General features: G+C 38.8%; 1 protein-coding gene across 1 annotated transcript in view; it reads right to left on the minus strand.

Moving 5' to 3' along the window:
• DAW1 (dynein assembly factor with WD repeats 1) overlaps positions 1–22,918 on the minus strand; it is a 42,329-nt gene extending 19,411 nt beyond the window's left edge. The window contains exons 1-5 of the mRNA XM_036757681.1: positions 22,843–22,918; positions 14,778–14,850; positions 7,389–7,533; positions 3,230–3,288; positions 1,746–1,868 (exon numbers count right to left, since the gene is read on the minus strand). Coding sequence (XP_036613576.1) covers positions 1,746–1,868; positions 3,230–3,288; positions 7,389–7,533; positions 14,778–14,850; positions 22,843–22,918 — 476 coding nt within the window. The remainder of the gene's footprint in view (positions 1–1,745; positions 1,869–3,229; positions 3,289–7,388; positions 7,534–14,777; positions 14,851–22,842) is intronic.
• Between the last annotated feature and the right edge of the window lie 856 nt (positions 22,919–23,774).

Genomic DNA, 23,774 nt, shown 5'->3' on the forward strand with positions numbered 1-23,774 from the left:
AGAGGACTGAACAAAATTTTGAGGTATTTCCTACTTTCTCCCCTTGAGACAAAACTGTCAAAATTACTATTTCCTATTAAATGTCCACCTATTCTACTTTTAAATACATCTTGAGGAGCTTACTATCCAATAGGGAAGCCAAAATGTATAGGTCTATATACATCACAGACATCAAAGGAATAGTTTGAGGAGAGAGTGCGTTAGCTTCGTGTGTGTGTGTGTGTGTGTGTGTGTGTGTGTATGTGTGTGTGTGTACATATTTCCTCCCTTCTCCATACCCAAAAAGGTGTTTTACCAAGTACAAAGAAAAAAGAGTCAAATCTATTAAGATGAATGATGATGGATGTGGTGTTGAAGTCTAGAGAATGCACAATCAAACATTTAAAAAGATATTATAATTGAAATAATAATTATATCAGAAGTTATGAGGTATCTGCTATCATTTCAACAATACTTTCTTCTACAATTTGGTGTAATAACATCATGAAAAATTGCTTTTCTCTGCTTTAACAGGAGCATAGATAGATCAGAATTAAATTATCTGAAATTTAATTGAAAGAACTTAATCATTTTTCAAATACACATTAAATATTGACACACCAATTAAGTTTAGGTGGGCCTGATTTCACCATTAATATCATTACATCAGCATTTGAGGTATACAGTTTCAGAAAATGGGTAGTAGAAAATTTCCACTCTAAACACATCAAAGATTACAAAATTCTTTGCCATTTTCCACTGTCCTTAGCTAATGCAGGCCCTTATTATCAGATATGTATTGTTCACCAAAGTTTCCTAAGTGGCTTTCTTGTTTTCAGGCTATTTCCACTATACTACTCCTTACTGAAAAACCTTCAGTGGCTGCCATTCCTACAAGGTAAAGTTCAAACCTGTAAGCCGACCACATTTAAGGCTGACCACAATACAATTCAAATCTATACTTCCATCATTGTTTCTCAACATTCAAAGCCCTCCACACTCTAACCCCAAATCCATCTTTCCAATCTGGTCTCCCCCTGTTCCCTGACAGGAATCCTCTATTATATCTAGATGGGTCTGCTTCATTTCTCCCAAACATAGCTTATTGATTCCTCCTTCCCCAGCCTGGTTAATGTTTTCATCCTACCTAGACTGCTTTCCCTACTACTAACTGTCCAATTGTATCTATTATGTAAGTCCAAACTCAAGTGCCCCCATTATCAACCCAGTCTTCCCTGACCGAAACCAACCAGAGTGATAATTGTATATGAACTTGCCATTTCTTACCATTACCATTTCTCTGGCCCTTAATCACACACTACTTTGTATTCTTATTTAACTTTTCATTTGTCATATCTCCCCAGGTCCTCCAGAGGGTGGATGGGTGTCTCATATTTCTTTGAATGCCTAACAGGCCCTATCCTAGGATCTATTGGTATCACACCCTGCCACCCCACTCTCAAAGCTAGTGGCCTCTCTCCTCAAATATTCCTTTGATGTCTGTGATGTATATATAGACTTAGAGATAAGACCATTATCCCTATTAGACTGTAAGCTCCTCAAGGGCAGAGACTTTTCTCTATTTTGTATTGCTAGTGCTTAGTACAGTATACAACCCATGGTTGGCTCTATTTACGAAACTGAACAAAGCTTTACCTTTACCAGGTCTAAGTATCTGTCATTTACATTGCCTTTATACAGCATCCCAAAAAACTTAATGTAATTTTAATTCAAATATATGAACGTTTGAATAAAATTATATTTACCCATAAGGATTATTGAATGCTATGGCATACACCACATTCCGGTGACCCTCCAGCGTGTGCAGCTCCTCCCCAGATGAAGTGTCCCAGAGCTTGCATGTTCTGTCATAGCTACCAGTAATAAAGCTTTTAAAAAAGGAAATAAAAAGAGATTAGGGTGAAAATAATATAACATTCCATTTAGCTCCTTTTTAAAAAATCAGTAGGTCATAAAGGTATTTTTTCACTTTGGTTCCTCAATGGAATTGGTTTAATTAGCTGCATGAAAGAACCAAAACTAACTCCCAATTTCATATCTTATCTGAAAAACACTATTAATACAAAAGATAACACTACCAAAGAAAACATCACCTAGAATTCTACTTATGATTGGGAGTGGGGATAGGAGTCCAATTAAGAGGGGAATAATTAGCACCAATAAATCACTATTTCCTAAAATATTTAGATACTTCATAAAGGACTATGCCTTCTGCTATCATTCTAGATAAAGATCCATGTAAACTTTCAGTCTGGAAAGAATGAAGCTGGGAGGGACTGATCAATAAAACAAACATTTCCTACATATATGCAAGATACCAGGCCAGGGGTTAGAACATCCTGAAGAAAAGACAGAAAACAAACCAGCCCCTGCTGTCGAGGAACTCCCATTCTACTGGGGAACAGAGAATGTGCGCAGATAAATACAATGTTTGTACAAAATCATTTCAGGAGGCAGAAGGCACTAACAATTGGGAGGATGAGGAAAGGTCTAAGTCAGGAGAACACCTGAGTTGGAAGGGAACACACATATACGTTCAACACCCTACCAGGACATGTTGATAGCCTCCAATTCTCTCTCCCATATGAGAAGGAAGGACAAAACAATCATAATCTATACATGTTTTGTTCAGATCCAGCATGTGAGCATTCTTCCAAAGAAATGCTTTCCCTCCTCATCTCTGCCTCCGAGCTTTCCTGGTGGATTTCAAATCCCAGCTAAAATCCTACCTTCTAGAGGAAGCTTTTCCCAATCCCTCTTAATTCCAGGGACTTCCCTCTATTGATTTTTTCCAGTTTATCCTGTAAATAGCTTGTTTTTACATAGTTATTTGCATGGTTTCCCCCCATCAGACTGTGAGCTTTTTGAGAGCAGAGACCGTCTTTTGCCTTTTTTTGCAACCCCAGGGTTTAGCACAGTGCCTAACACATAGTAGGTACTTAATAATGTTTATTGACCGACTGGCCAGGACTGAGGGAATCTAGTCTGCTTACCTTAAAGGTACATCATTATAGTCCCCTCAAGGTCAGCATTAAAAATATTATGAATTATATGTTACAAAAAGAGTCATTAAAACAAGTACCAGAAGATATTTTTTTAAAAAAAGATGTTTAATGTAAGAAACTGAAGCACATTTTAATATAATGTACCAGTGAAGAATTTACTTAAAAATGGATAATCTTATAACTATAAATGACAAACATATTATGAACTAAAAAGAAAAACTTACCATGAACCTGATTTGTTAAATGCAACATTAGTCAGTGGTAGTATGTGTGCTCTGAGTACCTTCAATATAAGAAAACATACTTTATTCTATAACAAAATCAAACCACTAGAAAGTCAACACATTCTTTTAATTATGACTAGTAAATATAAAATAATGAATGCCTGAATAAATAGAAATGACATATTGTGATTTTTCTAAGACCAATAATATATTTTCCAGGTATAACACAAACACAGTGAGCTCACCTGAAATTGACTGCCAAATGTCAAAAAAGAAATGATGGAGTCATCTACCAAATCTTGCCACTAGACTGGCTTTACAATTATATACATGCATGCATATATATATACATGTGTGTATAAATATATACATATATAAATATGTACATATTACAAATACATACACACATTATATATATATATATAGATATATAGATATATATATATATATATGTCACTAGACCAAGAATGGGAAGGTGACCTTAAAGATGATCGTATCCTTCCATTTTAAAGATGAGGAAACTGAAGTCTAGAGAGACTTTTCAGATACTGAGAGGTATAATGATGGAGTGGAAAAATCATTGGACTTGAAGTCAAGAAGAACCTAGGTTCAGATCATGCCTCGAATACTTACCAATTGTATGATCATGAGTAAATAAATACCTGAATCTCAGTTTCCTCATATATAAAATAGAGACTATAATAATACATATAATCCTTAGCTCAAATATTTGTTGGATGAAATGAGCTCCTCTATGGAAGACCTCTTGCAAAACTTACATAAATACCTATTATCGTTATTAAGTAGCAGAAATAGAATTAAAACACATCCTCTGACCCATTTCTATCATCAAATTCCATTATTATAAATAAAATTGACTATAGCTATTCATTATCCAGAAATCAACATCAATTTTAAATTTTTTTGTTTTGTTTTCTAAGTGTGTCTGTGTGTATGTGTTACAAATAAAAAAAAACAACTTCAAGCTCATTGCCACTTACAAATCCCTCTGTGGATTTTATTCATCTCTGTATCTCCTATAGCATCTAATACGTCTCAATTATTAGAATTTGTTTAATTAAGAACTAGGACAGAGAGACATGTTCCTAAATCTGATATCTGAAGTTGAATGCTGCCACCTGCTGGAAAGATCATGTCAGAAAAAAGAGGAATGAAAAAATATATTAATTTACAGTTATGTGTCTTCATAGATTTATTTTTATTCTGCTGATTTAAATTGTTACCTGTATCTGGAAAAACAAAAGATTGTTTGTGTGTGCTATACCTGAAAGAACAGGTTTAGTGTGTAAACAATACTGTTACAATGAGTGAAATCTATCCCCTCTTTTAAAAAAATTGTTATATAAATCAATAAATAAACAAGGCAGAAACAAAACTGGGAGTACATTGACTCATGTAGTCTTAGAATTTGGAGTCTGAAGGCTCTTTGATATAATCCAATCCAACATGCTCATTTAGGTCAAATTATTTGCCCTAAGTAGGAAGTAGCAGTTACCATTTGAGTCACAAGTCATAGGGATTCTGATTGAAAATCCAGTGCTCTTTCCAGTAGACCCCACAGACTCCCCAAATCTCCTTGCCACTTGCATGTTGTTATATTTGTATGCAATCACTGTATTTAGGATCCCTGTATTTAGAGCTAACCCACTGATTTTACAGATAAAGAAACTGAGTCCCAAAGAGTAAGTGACTTGCCCAAGGTCACACAGCTAATAAGCAGCAAAACCCAGCCCTGTCATCAGTCTATTGTGCTCTTTCTGCTATCCATCATATCCACTATATACAGTAGAATAGATCCATCTACTATACATTACATGTTTAAAAATCCCCGTGGAAGGGGCAGCTAGGTGGCACAGTGAGTAGACTGGCCCTGAAGTCAGGAGGACCTGAGTTCAAATTCAGTCTCAGACACTTGCCACACTTACTAGCTGTGTGACTTTGGGCAAGTCACTTAACCCCAATTGCCCTGCCAAAAAACAAATACAAAAAAAAATCCCCGTGGAAGAAGGGGAGGGCAAGGAAGAGGTCTGGGGAGAAAGAAGAAAATGGCTGTGGGGATGGGGAAGAAGAAGAAAAAAAGGCATTTAAGTCTCAGGGATACAGTATAGATATTTGTTTTTACCAGAATTCCCTATAAAATGGCATATATTAATTTAATCATTTTCAAAGCTAGACAGAAAAGGACATGTTAAAATTTCATTAAAACATTTATTGTTATAGGCAAATACTATCCAGAGAGAATACAGAGAGTATGGAAGTAGGAAACATGAAGTTTTAATGAGTTAAGAATATCTATTCAATATACTACAAAAATTTAACTTCTAAATATAACTAGAAGACCTTTGGCCTGGTTCTCCTCCCCCCACCCCCCCCGGCACACCCCTCACCTCTGCCACCTGGCTTCTCTGGCTTTGTTCAAGACCCTCCCTTCTGCATGAGGCCTTTCTCAGTCACCCTTCTTCCTTTCTTATTGCTCCCCACTCCTTGTGGGGGCCTTATCTTACCTCTGAGGCAGCTAGGTGGTGCAGTGGATAGAGCTTCAGACTCACAGCTTTAAGTGTCTGACTTTCAGAGGTACCTTGATGAGATCTCTCTAGTAACTGCGATTTGTTTTTAACTTTCAAGTCAATGGTGTCTGTCCATGGAGCACAATGAACTTTAATAAAACTAAGCATGTTAACATCTATCCATTTTGAGGTAGTTAATTTATAATGTGTTGAATTTTTCCATGAGTATTTGTGGACAATCGGATAATCATATTTTTGCATGTAAATAATGAGTACTGTAAGCTTTCCAAAATGTTAAATCTGTATTTCTGCACAAATACATTACAACTTTAGCTTCTTCATATTTAAATGGGGATAATAATGCTTGCATCATCTACCTCAATGGGTTTTAGGTAAAATATTTATAATTAGAATGAGCTGTTATTATAACAATGATATATTGATATTATTATTATTAATAGCATTCATAGAAATTACAATAAAATTGTTAATATTTAAATCAATAGAATGGGGAATATGTAATATACTTATTGAAAAGTTAAAAGGATACTTCCTTTATTTTTGCTGTGACAATTTTTTTAAATGTCAGTTCTTCCAATATCCTAATCCAATCTCTGTGCAAGCCCCGCTTTGTAATCATGTTCAATTACCGCGCCTATTGTTACTATTTGCTTTGCACCTTGTGAGCACTCATCGAGGGCTTGTTGGACTGAACTGAATCATTTGAATGCTTGCTAGCAGCAGGACGACCAGGCAGGCCACGCCTAGGGTGCAGGGGACAAAAGAGAGGCCTAGTGAGCAAGGACAGTTGAATATAGGAAACAGAAGTGGAAATAAATAGACAAGGAAACCTGAGAGTGACTTCAAGGGAGGTCCAGAAAAACTATTATGACATTGGATATGTTGAAATCATATTATTTAAATGTTAGGTGTCAGAGCAAATTCGGCTGCATTGATGGCTGATGTTCACTTTATAAATGAAGATTTTAAAAGAAAAATTAAGAGTTCATTAGTGCACAGTCTCAAGCAGTACAGGTATATATGGATGGTTATAGAAATAAGGAAAGGAATTGCTCTTGTTAGATAAATATTTCTGGTCCACCTTTAGTCTAATAGACAGCAAACAACAGCAAGCCCTTGGAAAAGCAGCCACTCAAGGAACAGACTTCAAAGGTGCTCAAAAGGAATGAACGAGACACTGATTTTGACAGCCATATTTGAATACACAGATTGTAATGCACCATCAATTAGAATCGTGCATGCATTCATTAACATCATTTTAAAAAGAAAAAAGGGATATTACATATTTTAAGCCACAGTATTATTGTTATCTATGGAATGCTAAATTTGCTAAAATCTAATACGATCAACAATTCCCAAAACTCGACTCAAATTGCCGGGGGTACAGGGCTGCTAAAAGCCCGCTACACTCTGAAGAGCTCCTTATCATATTTGATAAAGGGTAGAAGAAGGTGGAAGAGGTGGGATAACATCAACAAATATAAACTGAAGGTGAAATTCACCTTTGTTTCGTTCATCAAAATGTGGCTCATTTCAACTGAAACCTAAATAATAATTCCACAGTCAAAATCTCATCGAAGATATTAAAAGTATTTTAAAATATTTATTACCTTAAAAAGATAGAACTTGTGGTCACCCTGCTGTCCAAGTTTATCTTGTAATTTCAGTATTAGGTGTTTGACTTGATCTGTTCGCGAAGCTGTGATGAGAGGCTCTGCTTTCCGGATCTCTTCTACTAAGGCACTCACGTCTGTACTGTAATACACAAGAAAGTATTGAGTATTCTATATGAAAATGGCATTGCACATGCACTAAGTAAATACAAAATTAAATTATTTTATTAAGCAAAAATTTGACAAAATGAGAAATATACAATCATCTTGGAAGGCAAAGATTCTAAAAAATCTATTAGTAACAAATCATATTATTCTTCCTATAATTATCTCTGCCATGTTAATAATACAAATAAGATGAAGTGATGGCATTGGAAAATGCAACATTGGTGTAGTATGATCTTACTTTCAGTCTTTACTGTTGATGGCAAGCACCTTGAGCTACCTTTCAGTAACCTTTTTATTTATCCGTGCTCATGCAAGTCAAGTCCATCAGTCTTTTTATGTCATTGGTCCCCTTTGGAATGAAGGACAAACAACAACCCATACTATCCACCTGGTAGCCAATCTAGCGCAAGAGTCACCTACAAACTGCCTAATAGTAATATAACATACAATGGTATCCATTCAGCATAGCATATAGTGGATAGGGAGCTGACCTCAACACCAGGATGACGCCAGGACCACATCCCACGTCTGACACATCCTGGCTGAGCACTGTGATCATGTTACCTCAGGACTCTAGACAACTCTACAAGATTATATAAAAGCTGGAGAAAAGGTGCAGACCTGCACTGGTAGAGAAAATTTCCTCCCCTGGAAGGAATCAATGAAATCACTAGTCCTGTCCCTATCCATACAATGCAGGATCATGGGATAAAGAATTGGGAAGGACCTAAGAACTGAGTCAGCCCAGCCTCACCCCTTCAATTTACAGAAAAGGAAACAGAGGCACAGAAAGGTTAAGTGACTTGTCCAAGGTTACACAGCTACTACATAGGAAAGTCAGGATCCAAACCCAGGTCTTCTGGTTCTAGATCCAGTATTCATCCTACTATCTCATGTTCCCTCTTACCATCAACACATACCAACTGAACTCTTACCATGTGCAAGGTACAGTACTACTGGGGATGTGAAGAGGAGACCAGTGGAGCAACAAAGAGTAAGTCTGCTCTGTTCTAGAAGTTGTTTTTCAAATATTTTACAATAGTTATTTTTTTTGTTTCATATTCTCCAAGTCAAACATTCCCAGCTCCCTCAAATTTTGCTCAATCTGAGATGACTTTCAGATATTTCAGAAATCTAGTCACCGTCTTCTGGGTATTTTCTGGTTTACCAATGTCCTTCTTAAAGAACTGGACACAATATATTATACCAATCTGATCTGCACAGGGTACACACTGGGATTCATTCCCTCCCTCTTGGTATTTGATGAGCTGAAACTAAGGAGACCTGACTGGTAGTCCCTCCTCTTCCCTTACCTTATGACCTTGGGCTACTGCCTCTATCTAGGTCTCATATTCTCGGAGTGAGGATAAGGAAAGACCAGATGCCTTCTAAAGGGCAGCTAGATGGTACAGCGCAGTGTTAGGCCTGGAGTCAGAAAAATTCATCTTCCTGAGTTCAAATCTGGCCTTGGACACTTACTAGATGGGTGACCCTGGGCAAATCACTTAATCCTGTTTGCCTCAGTGCCCTCATCTATAAAATGAGCTGGAAAAGGAAATGGCAAACCACCCCAGTATCTTTGCTAAAAATAACAAACCAACCCTCATGAATAGTCTGAAACAACTGAACAATATGACTTCTAAAGGTGCCTTCCAACTCCAATCATCCAATTTCTGAATATTATACTTATGTTAGTATATATACACCCATACATATATACATGAACATGTATATATAAAACATATTATATATATATGTGTGTATATATATGTATGTGTGTGTATATATATATGTACATACACACACACACACACATACACACACATTAATACTATAATTGTATTTGCCCTTCATTCTCAAAGAGGACCATGCTCATCAGGGAAATGATGACATGACTTGCAGTTGACTTTGATTTGAGTGAGGGAGGGCTGTGCAAGGTCACCAGCCTCACTTTCTTCTCCAGACCCATCTGGATCTGGCCTGATATTCATCAGGACTACTGAGGATGATCCAGGATGCATTGGGAAACCCTGGCCCTTTCTGGCTAAGGCCTTTTCAGGTTCTTACTTTGAGTGGTGTCACCCATTCAGTGAATAGGCCTCTTTAAGAAGTTACTCAAGGGATGGCCCAGATTGTGTTTGACAGACAAATACTATAATTACATTCATTGTTGAATACTATACTTATATTACAATTGACTAAAATTACATTGGCTTTTTCCCCATATTTTTGACAAATATTGAGCTTGTGGTCAACAAAGGCTCCCAAGTATTTTTCACATGAACCAGTGTTACTCCGGTCTCATATGTTCCACAGATATGTAACTGATCTATTTGGCCTAAATAGAAATCTCATCTCCTCAGTTTTGGCCACTGTTTTCACTTCCCAAAATGATTTTGGGTGCTGATTCTCTCATTTAATTTAATACACATCCCTTCCCATCCTTTATCTTTGGGGTCATCTACAATTTCACAAATACACCTTCTAGACCATCATCCTATTCTTTGGAGGCAGCTAGGTACTGAAGTAGATAGAGCACTGGGCCTAGAGTCAGGAATGTCTGAATTCAAATCAGGCCTCAGACACTACGATCATGGCCATGGACAAGTCACTTAACCTCTGTCTGCCTCCGTTTCCTTAACTGTAAAATAGTCATAGTAACAGAGCCTAGCTTGCAGGCTTGCTGTGAGGAACAAATGAGATAGTTTTTGTAAAGCATTTAGCAAAGTACCTGGCACATGGTAGGTTCTATATAAATGCTTTCCCCACTCCCAACCCCAGTGACAAAGTTGAATATGGCATGGCCAAGGGCAGAGAACCTTGTGACATGCCACTATCCAGCCTGGAGAGAGGCTATTAGTTAATCAAAATGGTTTGCCAACTCATTATCATGTAATCCGATCATCCATCACATACATTTAAAATGACTTTGCCAATTTTTGTTAACTGAAATCAAAATGTTCTGTGTCTTCAGCATTTTTTTTAACTACTCTCTAACCTTATCCAAAAAAGAAGAAGAAGAAATGAGGTTTGCTTGGCATGACACTCTCCAATTACATATAAAAATAATTTTAACATTCTTTTTTTAAATTTTGAATTCCAAAGTTTCCCCCTCCCTACCATTGAGAAGGCAAGCAATTTAAAACAGATTATATAGCCTGACATTCTCAATGTCCCCAATTCCTAGTGATTAGTTCTTTTTTCCCACTAAGTGACTACAAATCATATCTTTAATCTAATTTTGAATTTTGCTGAGGACTAATTTCCAATATCATGCTCATCCCTCTCTTTCACGGAAATGATGAAAGCTTAATAGGAATTAGTAGTTCTGTTTTCTCTCTGTCGTCTACTAATGTTTTTCATCTTCCCCAAGTAGTGGTATATCTCTGACTTGGTTTGTTTGAAACTGAGGCTTGAAATACCTCATATTTTGGTTGCCTTCTACATTTTCTAAAATCCCAGCCTTTGTAACAGGGATTTGTTCTGTTATTTGCGCTTCCTTCATCGTGGGTGTATGTGTGGGTGTATGAGTGTGTGTTTTTTAATCTGAGCTCAGTAGAGAATTATCTATTATTATATTATGTACTATTTTCTTAGCTTCCTTCCCCTTCTTATCCTCTTTGAGATTATTTGCAATTGTATAGTCAGAATTTCATTCTGTAGAATGTCTCATTGTTTTTAAACAACACTCTTTTGTGGAGTCAGGGCATAGACATATCCAACCTTTCATTATTTTTTTTGAAATCTGCTTGTGTAATATCTCGGGTACCTAAACATTAAAATACAAAGTCTAGCAAAACCCAAATTTCTTTCCTTCACTCTTAGAAACTTTGAGACCTTCTTCAAAGGATGGATTTTGATCTTCATATTGAAATGGTTGAAGGACAAGCTGTGATAGGGAGGTTAGAACCATTCAAATTCAGGGAATAACAAAAGTTAAACATGCCTCTGGTCAATTCCCTATCACACTTCAGATACCAGCTGTGTTAAACTTGCTCTTCTCTCCTCAAGCTCCCGAATCCACCCTCAGCTCCCTCTCTCACCACAAACAACTCTGTCATCTGCTTTACTGAGATCAAGACCATCCATTTCATCATCCCTTAGCTTCCACCGCTTAAAAGCCTCTCTACTACTTCACTCATTCTCTCCTTCACTCCAGTTTCAGAGGTTGAGATAGCTCTTCTGTTAGCTAAGGCTAGCCCTTTCATTTGTGCCCCTCCTTGGTCTTATCTCCTCTTTCTTCTTCAGGGGCTTACTATAACTGGTCCCTTCTCATCTGGCTACAAATTTACAAACTTGTTCAGGTCTCCCATTAAAAGAAAGAAATCTTCCCTTGACACTGCCATCTCCTCAAGCTCTCATTCTATATCATTTCCCATTTCCCTGAGAAACTCCTACAAATAGTGGTCTGTACTCCTTGACTCAATTTCCCCACTATCCATTCACAGCTCAGCTCTTCGCCCTTGTCACCCAGGTCCTGCCTTCTGGACTTCAAAAAACTTGCCTCGATGCACAGGACTTGCCTGTTGACCCTGGAACATTCAACCCTCACTGTGACTTGCTCAACCAGAAGCATCTCTCAGCAAATCCTACCCCCTTCTCCCACTGGTGAGCTCCTCCTGGGGCTTCCATTATGTGTAAGGGCTTAAGCTAGCCTTCATGGTCCTGTTCCTGATTTCCTGTACACTTATCCCTTCCACATCATGACTTGCCCCATTCCAGTTTTGATATATTGTGGGACAGCACAAGAAATTAAATGGAAATTTGAGGGGAGTTTTGTGGAAACCACAGATGACATGTGAAGGCCAGCAGACAACACAGAGCCTATGAACAATAGTCAACCCAAATTTTACAATAAGGTATTGTAAAGGCCTCCTAAAAGAAAAAGAAAGACTTCAGACTTCTCCGGTATGAAGGAAAGGCCAAAAAAATTTATGCAGATTTTCCAGATCATGGGGATTCTCCATCCCTAACACCAGGGATGTGGAAGGGATAACTATCCTTAAAACTATGCCCTTGAGGCTGTACCTTCATCTCCCAAGTTCTCTTGCTAAGGTATTAAAAAACCATGTGGGCAGGACAGAATTATTCTTTATATCCCCTACAGCATCTGGAAGAGAGTGTTGGATGCAGAAATATTCTGCATTAAGTATCTAGATTAGGGGAATACCTACTGAAATATAAGCGAAGAGTCATACTACAAGGAACCTTCAGGAAAACAGAATGAATTCTGAATACAACATAGTGACCAAAAGATGCAAAGCAAGGCTTCCTATCCTTTGGGCAGATCCTCTATGGAGGGTTTAAAAAAAAAAGACACAAGCAGGAATAGCACAGCATGGTAAGGCATGTGTGGGCTGTAGTATGCCCTCGTAGAGGGAGGATCCCCATGAGTGGGAAGAAAGATAGACTAATGTATAAACATGTGGCCCAATGAGTGGGCCATAACAGAAAACTAAGTTTTGTAAGTTAATGAGTTATTAATTATGTTAGTATTAAAGGCATAATTACCATATCCTTAGAGTTTTTTCCCTCCTCTCCTTTCTGCTACCTACCCAGTTAGGATTTCCCACTGATCATTAGCAAGACTAAAACCCTGACCTCATCACTAAGTCAACGCTAATGAAATATGACCTCTTCGTCAGCAGAAAAACAATCATGCACAATTCAAGCTTTATTCTGTCTACTTGTCCTTCAATTTTCCCTATACGTTCTGCCAGTCAGCCAATGTATGCTGGTGCTGAGTAGGAGTTTCTTGTAAACCCTTTGTGCTCTGGGGGATTCCAGAAATAAGGAGGAGCCCTAAAAGATACACTTATAGTGAGTAAGTGCCTTTCCCTGAACTGAGAGTCAAGCACTGAGAATAACTCAATTTGATTCACTTCAGTTGGCACCCCAGCTATATGATGATTTGGTATGATACGAGGAAGAGGTGCTATGGAGAGGATGATGTCATTATCTATGAGGTAGACATACTCAATGTATACTCACAGCACAGCCCCAAAAGGAGATACGGCCAGAGAAATAATCTTCAGCATAATTATAATGATTTCCTAGTTCAGCAGCCAAGTTTAAGCCCTTTTTGGACAACTCTAAGAAGATAATAGGTGCTAGCAATAATGATGTTTGTCAGTCTCTCCCTTACCCCAACCCTGAACATGGAAAGATCAATATAATTACAGAAATGGCTTTTCCCATGCTGCCTGCGATTCTTGGAAGTGGCCTCTGCCCCTCCCCAGATGTAGAGCTAGTGTCTACAAAGCTCTCGTGGAACAGCAGCTCCAGGGACTGGGGTTGGGGGGCATCTATCATTACTCTACAGGGCTTAAAGGCAATGTGGGTGAGGAGTCATTTCTTTGACAGATCCTACTCCTCCTGGTGTTCTCATCTTACTTATGGAGGTGCGACTATAAACTAATGAAACACATTCTCATGTCTGTAGTGTGGAATATGAAGGTGTAAACATTCATATTTAAATCCACTATGTCTCTCACCTAAGTTTCATTGATTGTTGGAACATTAAATCTCTGTTTTATGCCAGATTTTTCCTAGAGATCACACCTTAGACAAGCTTACCTCCAAGTAACAAGGTTACTCTGAGTTATATGGGATTCATGGTTTTTCTTAGGAAGTACAGCAAGGTATAAGGACCAAATTTATGTCTCCTTATGATATTTTTAATGATCCTAGAAGCCATATTTGCACAGAATGTTGACTTTTCAGGGTCTCTAAACACCAGCTGGTACAAGCCCATTATTTTATAGTGATGAAACTGAAATCCAACGAGGCTGTAACTTGGTCAAGGCCATAGAGCTAAAGGAGCAACCCCAAGTCTCTGAAATCCCAGGACAGTGCTCTTTCCACGTCTTGACTAGAAAGTCATGCAGAAAAGTCAGATTTTTGTTTTAGGGGTTTTTTTTGTTTTTCGTTTTGTTTTTAGCAGTTTATTACTTGTAGTCAGCAAGAGATTGAACAGATATGAGGCTATCAAGGGACAGACACAAAGAGTGCCCCTTCTCCTATTGATCCCTAAATAAGCCCCACCCATATCAAAAGAGGAAAAGTGAGCCGAATATCCCCATTTGGATTTAGTTTGAGGTTTATTCTGTATGCCTATGGCTCACCCAAAGACTATTAATTAAAATAGTCAACAAGGTAGGAATTTGGGGGTAAGTATTACATGAACTTATATGCCATCATATTAATTAGATCACTTACTTGGGACTGAGATCAAGTAAGTCTATGGATTTGGTCTTTAGTTCTCCACCTTTTTCATATTCCAAAATGATACCTGTAAAAACAAATAATCACAATTTAGAATATCGCTGATACGGCAGTAGATACAGTCCTTGACTTGGAGTCAGGAATAGACAAGTTCAAATCCTGCCTCAGATACTTATCAGATGTTGGGACCCTGAGCTAACCACTTAAGCCCTTTCTGCCTCAATTTCTTCATCTGAAAAATGGGGATAACAGCACCTACATCACAGAGATGTCATGAGGATCAAATGATATAACATAGCAAAGTACTGTGTGAACCTTAAAGCACTAGGTAAATGCCAACTGTCATTATTATTATTATTATTATGCATTTTCATTACTAATTACTCCTATTTCAAAGTGGAAGTCTGTACTAGCATGGCTTCTGAAAATCAGGGTCATTTCCATGTGGCCATGATGGGAAACATGCTAGACTAGGGCAAGTAAACCCAGAAGGCCATAATAGAAGCGATACATTTTTAAAGCATCAAGGGGTCAATTTTAAAGGAAGATACAAAATGTGTGGGGAAAAATCTTAGGCCTTATGGTTACCCTGACACCTCCCAAAAAAATGACTGAGAAAACACCAATAAGCAGGAATCCTTTTTCCTACCGCAACATTTCTTTAAAAAAACCTTTTTTCTAAGAATAATCTGTAAATTACCACAGCTTCGTTTAAGTTCCAAAACTCATTTATGACCCCCAGCTTCTGAGGAAAGCCAATATTAAGACTAATATTCTCCTTCTGTGGCTGTATGGTAAGTGCACATAGAATACAATGTTTTCCAAAGAATTAAAATGAGCATCATACAGAGGGCAGTGCGTGGATGGCAGCATGGTAACATACGAGGGAGTTCAAAAGCTATGAGTAAAAGATGTCATCAACCCTTAGAACATTGTAGAATGAGATCTATAATTACTCAGGTGTTTGGTTTATCTAACCCAAGTGGAAAAACCAAGTGGATAAAGGATGCCTATTGTCTAGACATTGGCATGCAGTTGGCTGGACAAGCTACAGAGGTTAGCTATCAGTATATATGCACACACACACACACACACACACACGCACACACACACACACACACACACACACACACACACACCAGACATTGTAAATAGATGATGAGTTGGACCCAGAATTGAATAGAAGAGTAGGATAAATTGTCTTTACAAAATTGTTAAGTTTTTTTAATAACCCCAAACTTCTCCCTGGCACAAAGGCTAAACTTTTTAATGTCAATACCTTACAGGGATATTGTATGGCTGAAAGTTATAGATCAGTCACTCTTCAAATAATTAAAGTTGAGTATCACCCAAAGGACAACAAATATATTAATGGTGAGTGTGAGCAGGCAGCAATGCACTATAAAACGACCTTACAAAGGAGAAGTGATGTAAAAGATGCCACTATACACTGGTATCCTTGTGAGGACATCAGGAGGACCTGAAAAGGGCCCTCAGCACATCAAGTGAATCCTGCCATGGCAAACTCACAAGTAGACACAATGAAGAGTCACACACAGGAATGTGTGGGCACAGAAGGGCAAAATGCCAATCGATGAGATCACAGATCCACTTGCGAATTTGAGCACTGATGTACACTTTCAATGGGACATAATAGGAACACACCTTGAGGAAAGTGTCTGGAAACCAAACATCTGAAGGAATTTTGAATGTTTAGCCCCGAGTGATAGACACTTAGGGGATATGTATTACATTTATACTTTGAAAATATCACTAAAGGTGAAAATCAGTGGCAGGAAGATATTTCTTTGTGATCCAAACAAAATAAGGAATTCCAATTCACAGTTCCTATTCAGTGATGACATAAAACCCCAGAATATCACAAAATCTCCTCAGTCAAATCCACAGTAGTTTAAAAAATATTAGCCTATCTAAAATGGTAAAAGAAAATGGATGAAAAACACATATTAGCTTAAATATTATATCATGGATGGGGAGTGTTTTACAAATGCTATCTGATTTCATTCTCACAACAACCTGGGACCTAGATGGGACAGATGAGGAAAATGAGGCAGGCAGAAGTTAAGTGACTTTCCAAGGGTAACATCAGTAGTAAGTTTCTGAGACTTGTCTGAGGTCATAGAACTAGTGAGTGTCTCAGGCTAGATATGAAATTAGTTCTTCCTAATTCCATCCTCTGCGTAGGCTCTATTCATTGTGCCATCTAGCTACCTCTACTATCGGCAATAAATTTTTATGCCAAGCTAATTGTCTTTTGCCATAAAGTACCCTCTTGGAGCATTTCACACCCCCATATTCATTATTCATTCACTAATTAATTTATCCTTCTATAAGCATTTATTGAGCACTTACATGCACGATGGATGATGTACAAGGAAACCAAAAAAAAAGAAAAAAAGGAATGGACTCTACCTAGAAATAATAAGGTTAGTAAGGAATAGCACAAAGAAGAGGGAAGTTAAAGTCAGTAGCCTTGGGCTTAATTACTTAGCTCTGCCATAAATCAGCTGTGTGACACTGGGTAAGTCATCTAACTTGAGTCCCAGAAAGTGTGAGAGCTGGAATAATAAGACTTAAGAGTAAATGCTCTTTATTAGAATGAAATGATAAGGGTAGGGAATGAATAATTCAAGGATGATTGTTCCTGTTCTTATCTGATGCTATTATTTCCACAACTGTTTGTTCCACAAGGGTATCTTCTGAAATATACTAGAATTTTACTACATTATTTTTAGTTTAATGAAGACATTCATTACAAAGAGTTTAACTCTTGAAATACTGAAAGTACTTCATTCAAAGGCATTTCCATAATATGGACCCGTAATCTTATTACAAAAGTTTAAATTTGCCATTATTTATAACCATTTTTATTAATAAGGTTAGTGTGGCCAAAGTATTTTTAAAAAGCAAAAACTTTTAACAGTAGTTACTAAATTGTTATAGATGTAGAGATATCAAAAAATTAGAAATTAGTATATTTAGATTGAGAGTATAAGTTTGTAATTTAGAATACAAGTATAATTTTATCTTATATGAAAAATTTTTTACTCAAAAACTTATACAAAATTCTCTCTTGAATACAAGAGGTTTGCATGTAAGCCATAAAATTTGTTTGTTTCTGACATTAAAAGCAGAGATACAAACTTATTTATCTGATATAATAGACATGAAAACAACCACTGCCACATCCTGAATACTAAAGATAGCTATGCCCTAATAAGAACCATGCAACAAGAAGCCTGAATGTCAGAGGCACCAATAAAATTTTATATCCAAATGAAAATGTTGAAATCCCAATGACTTTGAAAAAATGTTTTTATATGTACAAACTATTATGAAAGTGGTATGTTTCATTCTTTATAGCCATTGTTGACTTATATTTTGTGTCTCTTTTCTGCCTTCTGCCTCTAAAGTATGGATTTTTCTCAAGGTTAAGGTTCTTTTCCTTATGCTTTTCATTCTCTAGAAACTCTCCTTTCAAGAATTCACCAACTCTCACAGACTCAACTATTACCTCTATTTGAAAGACTCTCAAGCTGCATCTCTAGTCCTGCCCAGTCTTTTGAACTCTAATCCTATATTTCTGCCTTGATCACCACAAATTCAACAAGTCCAAAGTGGAACTCTCCAATTTACTACCACTACTACACCCGCCATCTTGCTCTCTTGACTATCCTAATTGCTGTTAATGGTTTCTTATTTTCTCAGTCATGCAGCCTCCAAACTTGGGAATCATCTTTGATTGTTCCTTCTAACCACCCCCCACCCCCACCCCTTAGCTACTGTGGCTGAACATAGACCAAATCCTATAAAATTCTTCCCTTGAAAAGTCTCTAAGCCATTGGTCCATGGGTCCATGGACTCCCAAGGAGTCTGTGGATAAATTTTAAGGGGTCAATAAATTTGGATGGGAAAAAACCTACATCTTTATTCCAATAGGATTGGTTTCCTTTTTAATTCTGTTAACATTTTATTTTATTTGTTTAAAACCACTCCCCTGATCCATAGGCTCCACCAGACTGCCAAAGGGGTCTATGACATAAAAATGATGAAAAATCTTCTTTAGGATCTATCCCTTGCAATTTCCACCACCCAAGGTCAAGCCTTTGTACTCCACATTTAAACCACTACGGTAGCCTCTAGAATGGCCTCTTCACACTAATCGACCCAAAATACTCACATCCTAAAAACAAAACATGATATGTAGCAAATCACCGGACTTCAGAGCCAAAGGGAATCTTTCAAGATAATCTACTTCAGCTCCCTTTATTTTACAAATTAGAGAATTCTGGTCAAGTGAATTGAGCAAGAGCACACAGAGTCAGGACTACTCTATAAAATCCGTTTACCTGACATTCAAGGCCCTCCACAATCTGCCTCCAAACTAACTTCCCAGCCTTATTTCTCAATCTTCACTGTGTCTTCTCCTATCAGAATGGTCTACTCACTCTCCTATCAACTAGCCTCAGAAGACATTGATATTACAACCAGAATGTCCGTTGAATTTTCCTACCTTTGTTCATACCATTCTTCATACTTGGAATGGTCTCCCTTCCCACCTAACTAAATATTCATTCTTCAAGTCCTATGTCATTGGCAAAGCTTTCTCAGGCCAATCCGACCTACACAGATCTCACCCTCCTCTGAGATCATAGCACTTGTTTTCCCTATCACTCATTTGGCAATTAACTAATCAAGTCCTGCCTGGTGACATAGTGTGTATCATTGTCTTAGGCATCATTTAAATCTTGTGTTAGTAAAACTTTTCTTGTAAGCACTGAACCTAAGACTTGTGACATAGCTTCCTCACTCTCTGTATGACTTTGGCCTTTAATTGCTCTGGGACTCAGTTTCACAACCTATACTGTTCAATCCAAGTAATTCACACTTACTAAAATTAGATTTAATAAACTTGCAAGAAGTTCTAGAAAGTTCCTTCAAGCTCTAAAAGCCTGTTGTTATTGTCTGTGTAGATGTCTTCTCTCCCTAGTTAGCTTGTAGTCTTATTGAAGATATACTTCTTTTCCATTTTCCTACAAAACCCAGCACTGTGTTGTGTACATATATAGGTGCTGAATATATGTTTGCTGATCGATTACATTTAGATCCCACATTATAACAAAGCACAGATTGATTAAGCACCTACCAAGTGGAAGATACCGTGCCGTGAATGTAGTAATTATTTTTTTTACGAATATATACATCTATGTATACATATATGTAAAAATGTGGGTATATCATGTTCAACTTCACTCTATAGCTTGGATGGACAACAATCATTCTTCATCTGCCTGTTTGTTTTTTCTGTGTGAAAATAGTTAGGCAGAAGACTCAAGTACATCCTCAAAACATCAGGAGAAAAGGAGGAAGGCCTCCACCATGTTAGGTGGAGCCCCTGATGAAATTATGGGAGACTCTGGACAAGGGAGGCCTAGGCATAATGGGTTGCAATCTGCATCATTGGAAGGCATACCCCCATGGGATGTCACAGACATATTTGCATACATGCATACATATGTATACATACATACACATATATATTTTCATATATATATTGATGGGTGGATGGATGTGTACTTAAGCAGCATGGAAGTGGCTAGAGAGACTGGTCTTGTAACATAGGAAAGCCAGGATTCAAGTCCCACCTTTGGCAATGGCTATCTGACCCTGGCCAGGTTGTTTAACCTCTCCATTCTCTAGGCACTTTGCTAAGACTAAGTTGCAGAGGAAAAGGTTCCTAGTAGAGGTTCCTGATCATGCATTCCTTATAGCACAGATGCAGTCCCAAAATATACGTATGTCATTATTTTCTTATTATGCTTGACAAGCACTGGCCTAGGGAATCTAGCCTGATTTAAACAAGAATGCATGCCAACCCTTTACTCTACTTGCATTTTTGCAGAATTGATTGGTTCTTGGTGCTGGAGCTGGAGAGATCTCAGCATCCGTCTAGTCAACCTCCTCTTTTTACAGATAAGGACCTGGAAGTCTAGGGAGGAGAAACGGCTTGCCCCACGGTGTCATAAGCAGGATTTGAATCCAGTTCCTCTAGACTCCAAAGTTAGTATTCTTTCCATGATTCTTTGCATCACCATCCCATAACCTAAATGCTTTATTTCAGTTCATCAAATAAAAGGATGTGTCATTGAGTGGAATGCTGAAATAGTGAAGCCCCCTCAGTACGGGATAAGACCTTACCCCTCTTACCATCCACCCCCACCCTGCACCCCTTCTGTATTTTTTAGAAACTGCTCTGCTGAGAAAGTAGAGACAAGAAATTACATCAGTAGACAGACACCTGCAAGGTCCTGTTTATCTAGCTTTTACTCCCTTTTTGCTGAATACCAGTCTCTGCTCTCACGCCTGTCTTTTTGCTCTTTGTTCTCTGTTGCTGGGAAAAGATTCCACATTTAGAATGTGAGCTCCAAACCCAATCAATGGAAAGAGGAGCCGGTAGGGAGTGGGGGAAATCTGTGTTAGGCTCTATATAACTTGCTTTAAGCTGTATGCCACACACACATACATGTGCTGGCATCATCTTGGGCCACACTGAGGTGTGTCCTTTCTCATGAGAAAGCAATACATTCCTTTTTTCCTTTTCTCAAGAATGGCCTCTGTCTATTTTTAGTGTGAGTAGTGGTCTCTGACCCACACAGTTATACACTGTTTTTTTCTTGTAATCCCATCTATTTTGTGGTCCTGATTTCCTCATTTGAAAATAAGGAGGTTGGATGAAACCTCAATTTCCCTTCCAGTTCTGAATGATGCCATTTTATGAGCCCCCAATTCCGAGGCTTGGGTGTCTGTGTCTGTTGGAAGAGGGGAGGAGTGACTGGGCAGGAGAACCACCTTAAGAGGAGACAGTAGAGCCTCTTCACTCCCTAGCCTAAAGAGTGAATTGGGCACTTTTAGTGCTGTGTAGAATAAAAATGATACCATTTCTCTAGATTTTTCTCAGCTCGTCAGCTCCTCCACCTCCCCAGCAAGATAAGGAGCTCAGGACTTGAAATCAGAGATATCTGAGTTTAAATTCTGCCACTGACATTCACTGGCCCTGTCAGTGAATCAGTCAAGGACCATTTATTTAAGTGCTCACTATGCACCAGGCACTGTGCCAACCAAAGTTGATACAAAGAAAAGTAAAAACAGGGTACCTACCAAGTAAATAATGTTGTATATACAAGATTTATTTAGTGTAAACTGAAGGTAATCACAGAAAAAAGGCTCTTGAGAGAAGGAGGAGGAGGAGGAAGATGAAGAGGAAGAGGAAGAGGAGGGGGGTGGAAAAGGCCTCCTGGCAAGATGGGATTGAACTGAATCTTGAAGGAAATCAGGAGTCAGTGGTGAGGAGGGAGAACATTCCAGGCACCAGGGATAACAAGCCAAAAACCAAAACTCGGAGATGGGAGTTATGTGGTGTTCAAGAAACTACAAATAGATGGTCTTTGTTGGGTCATTGAGTTTGCAGAACGAAGTATAAGAAGACTGGAAAAAAGGATGGGGCCAGGTTGTGATGGGCTTTTTATATTTATGGAAGTAATAGGGAGCCATGGAGATTATTGAGGCTGTGGGGAGGGGCAAGGTTGACATAATCAGACTTTCGTTTTAGGAAAAGAGCGGAGGCTGGATTGGAGTAGGGGGAGAGACACGTGAGGCAGGAAACCACTGGGTATGTCTCAGCTTAAGCTTCCTAATCTAGAAATAAGGAGGTTGAACCCAACAACCTCCCCAGGGCCCTTCCAGCTCCGAACCTATGAGTTTAAGTCCCTTGATTTCTCTGGGACTCAGTTTCCTAGCCTAAAAAGAAGAACTTTGGGTGGGGAGAGCCCCTTGTGCTTTCCTGCTTCCAGTCCTAAGTTAGGGGGCTCCCCTCCTCAAATGCTGCCTCCACTCCCTCCCTACCCTCCTACCCCATCCCGCCTCCCATCCCGCTGGGGACGCGACTTTGTCCTTTAAGTCCCGGTCGGGGACCGTCCAGGACGATTCCCCTGACAGGTGAGACCCCGTCTAGGGTGAGGAGACTGAAGAGAGCGGGTACCTGGTGGGTAATATCGGAGCAGGAGCCTTTTAAGCTTCATTCTCTCTCTCACGGAGCACCGGCCAGAGGCCTCCATCACCTTGGCAACCGCCTAACAGAAGCTCCCTGGTAGGTCAACGCTTGCGCATGCGCTCACAGGAGCGCCCCTGACTGCGGGTGGTGGCTCGTAGGGTCTAGGGCACCTGCCCGCGCGGATTCCCTTCCTGGGGCCAGCGGAGAGCTCCGGGGACTGCGCAGAGCAGGGCGAAGGGGAAGGGTCGGCACCTGTTTTGGAGTCCAGGACCCCTTATGACATTCCACTACTACAGCATCATCTGGACCCCTTCTTAGAATTCTGTTTTTAAATGCATAAAATAAAACGCATGGAAACCAACTATGTTGAAACAGTTTTCAAAATGTTACTTAAAATAAGTTCACGGATTCCAGGTTAAGAATCCGCTAGCCTAGAGGTTGCTGAGGGAAGCGTCCTGAACGCTGTCTACCTGTCCCTACCTCTCTCCCTAGAGAGGAAAATGATTTCCTCTCCCCGACCCCGCTTAACCCTCTGCCTAGCCTAGCCTAAGATCAGAGTCTGGCAGTGTTTGCTACGCCCTGGTCCGGAACGATTCCGCTCACTCTGATCACCGTTGTCTGAACTTTGCTTATCACCTAAACTCTGTACTTCAGTCTCCTCCTCTGTAAAAAAAAGAAATAACAATACAGCGCCTATTTCACAGGGCAGTAGGAAGAATCTAACAGATGATACAGGACGTCCCAAAAGTCTTAGTGATGTTTGAGTCTATTAAAACTCCAAACATCACTAAGACTTCTGAGGCATCTTGAATATTTACATAGCGCTCTTCAGATCTTAAAGCTACATAAATGCTAGCGGCTATTATTTTTGTTGTTGCTATCCCAGCTTCTTAGATGAATCATCTCATTTTGCAGAAAAG

Source organism: Trichosurus vulpecula, chromosome 4 (assembly GCF_011100635.1).
Source record: "Trichosurus vulpecula isolate mTriVul1 chromosome 4, mTriVul1.pri, whole genome shotgun sequence".
Classification (NCBI taxonomy): Eukaryota; Metazoa; Chordata; class Mammalia; order Diprotodontia; family Phalangeridae; genus Trichosurus; species Trichosurus vulpecula.